Source organism: Labrus mixtus, chromosome 5 (assembly GCF_963584025.1).
Source record: "Labrus mixtus chromosome 5, fLabMix1.1, whole genome shotgun sequence".
Taxonomy (NCBI): domain Eukaryota; kingdom Metazoa; phylum Chordata; class Actinopteri; order Labriformes; family Labridae; genus Labrus; species Labrus mixtus.
This window is the reverse complement of record NC_083616.1, coordinates 20,180,841-20,181,528: the sequence shown is the minus strand read 5'-3', so window position 1 is coordinate 20,181,528 and position 688 is coordinate 20,180,841. Positions and strand designations below refer to the sequence as shown.

Sequence of the window (688 nt, the reverse complement as noted above, 5' to 3'; positions counted from 1 at the left end):
CTGTAGTCACAGTGATAGACAAGAGTGACACTGCTGCATCTTTGGATGTCTTATTCTACTTTAAAAGACTCTCTGACAGCCCAGTTGATGAGTCAGAAGTAATGTCAACCTTATGACATCAAACATTTCACTTCCTTACCATTCCTTTAAGCTGTTTTATTCAGTTTTTGATCTGTAATGAGTTCCTTTTTCTGTGGTTAGGTTAATGTAACCTTCGATCTACCCGAAGGTCATTACTTTATTTCAAAATAAAAGCAGGGTTGGATTCTTACAGCTAGTGAAGTACTCTCAGGTTAAGATAGTTAAGAATTTCAAAATAAAAGCTGAACAATTCTTATATAATGGAATTTCAAACGAGATTTAATATGTGATTAATTGTGATTAACTATTGAAATGTAGCGATTAATCCGGTTAAAACATTTGAATCATACTTGTCTGTTGTTAAAAAAAAATGTAAAGACTTAGAAAATAATAATGGTATTTTTGATCGCCTGTCTTGTGTTTCAGCCATAAGAGCTGCTGTGCTGATTCAGCGATGGTACCGTCAGTATGTTGCCCGCACAGAGATGAGACGGAGGTACACCTGGCACATCTTCCAGTCCATCGAATACTCTGGAGAGCAGGCCCAGATAAAGGTCAGTAATTACCCACAGAGGTCATCAAATACATTTCTGTATTCGGTTCTCTG

The 688-nt window shown here is 36.8% G+C and overlaps 1 protein-coding gene across 1 annotated transcript in view; it reads left to right on the top strand.

Moving 5' to 3' along the window:
- The first annotated feature begins 505 nt into the window (after positions 1 to 505).
- Positions 506 to 688, top strand: part of ppef2a (protein phosphatase with EF-hand domain 2a) — a 12,056-nt gene continuing 11,873 nt past the window's right edge. The window contains exon 1 of the mRNA XM_061038454.1: positions 506 to 635. Coding sequence (XP_060894437.1) covers positions 567 to 635 — 69 coding nt within the window. The 5' untranslated portion in view covers positions 506 to 566. The remainder of the gene's footprint in view (positions 636 to 688) is intronic.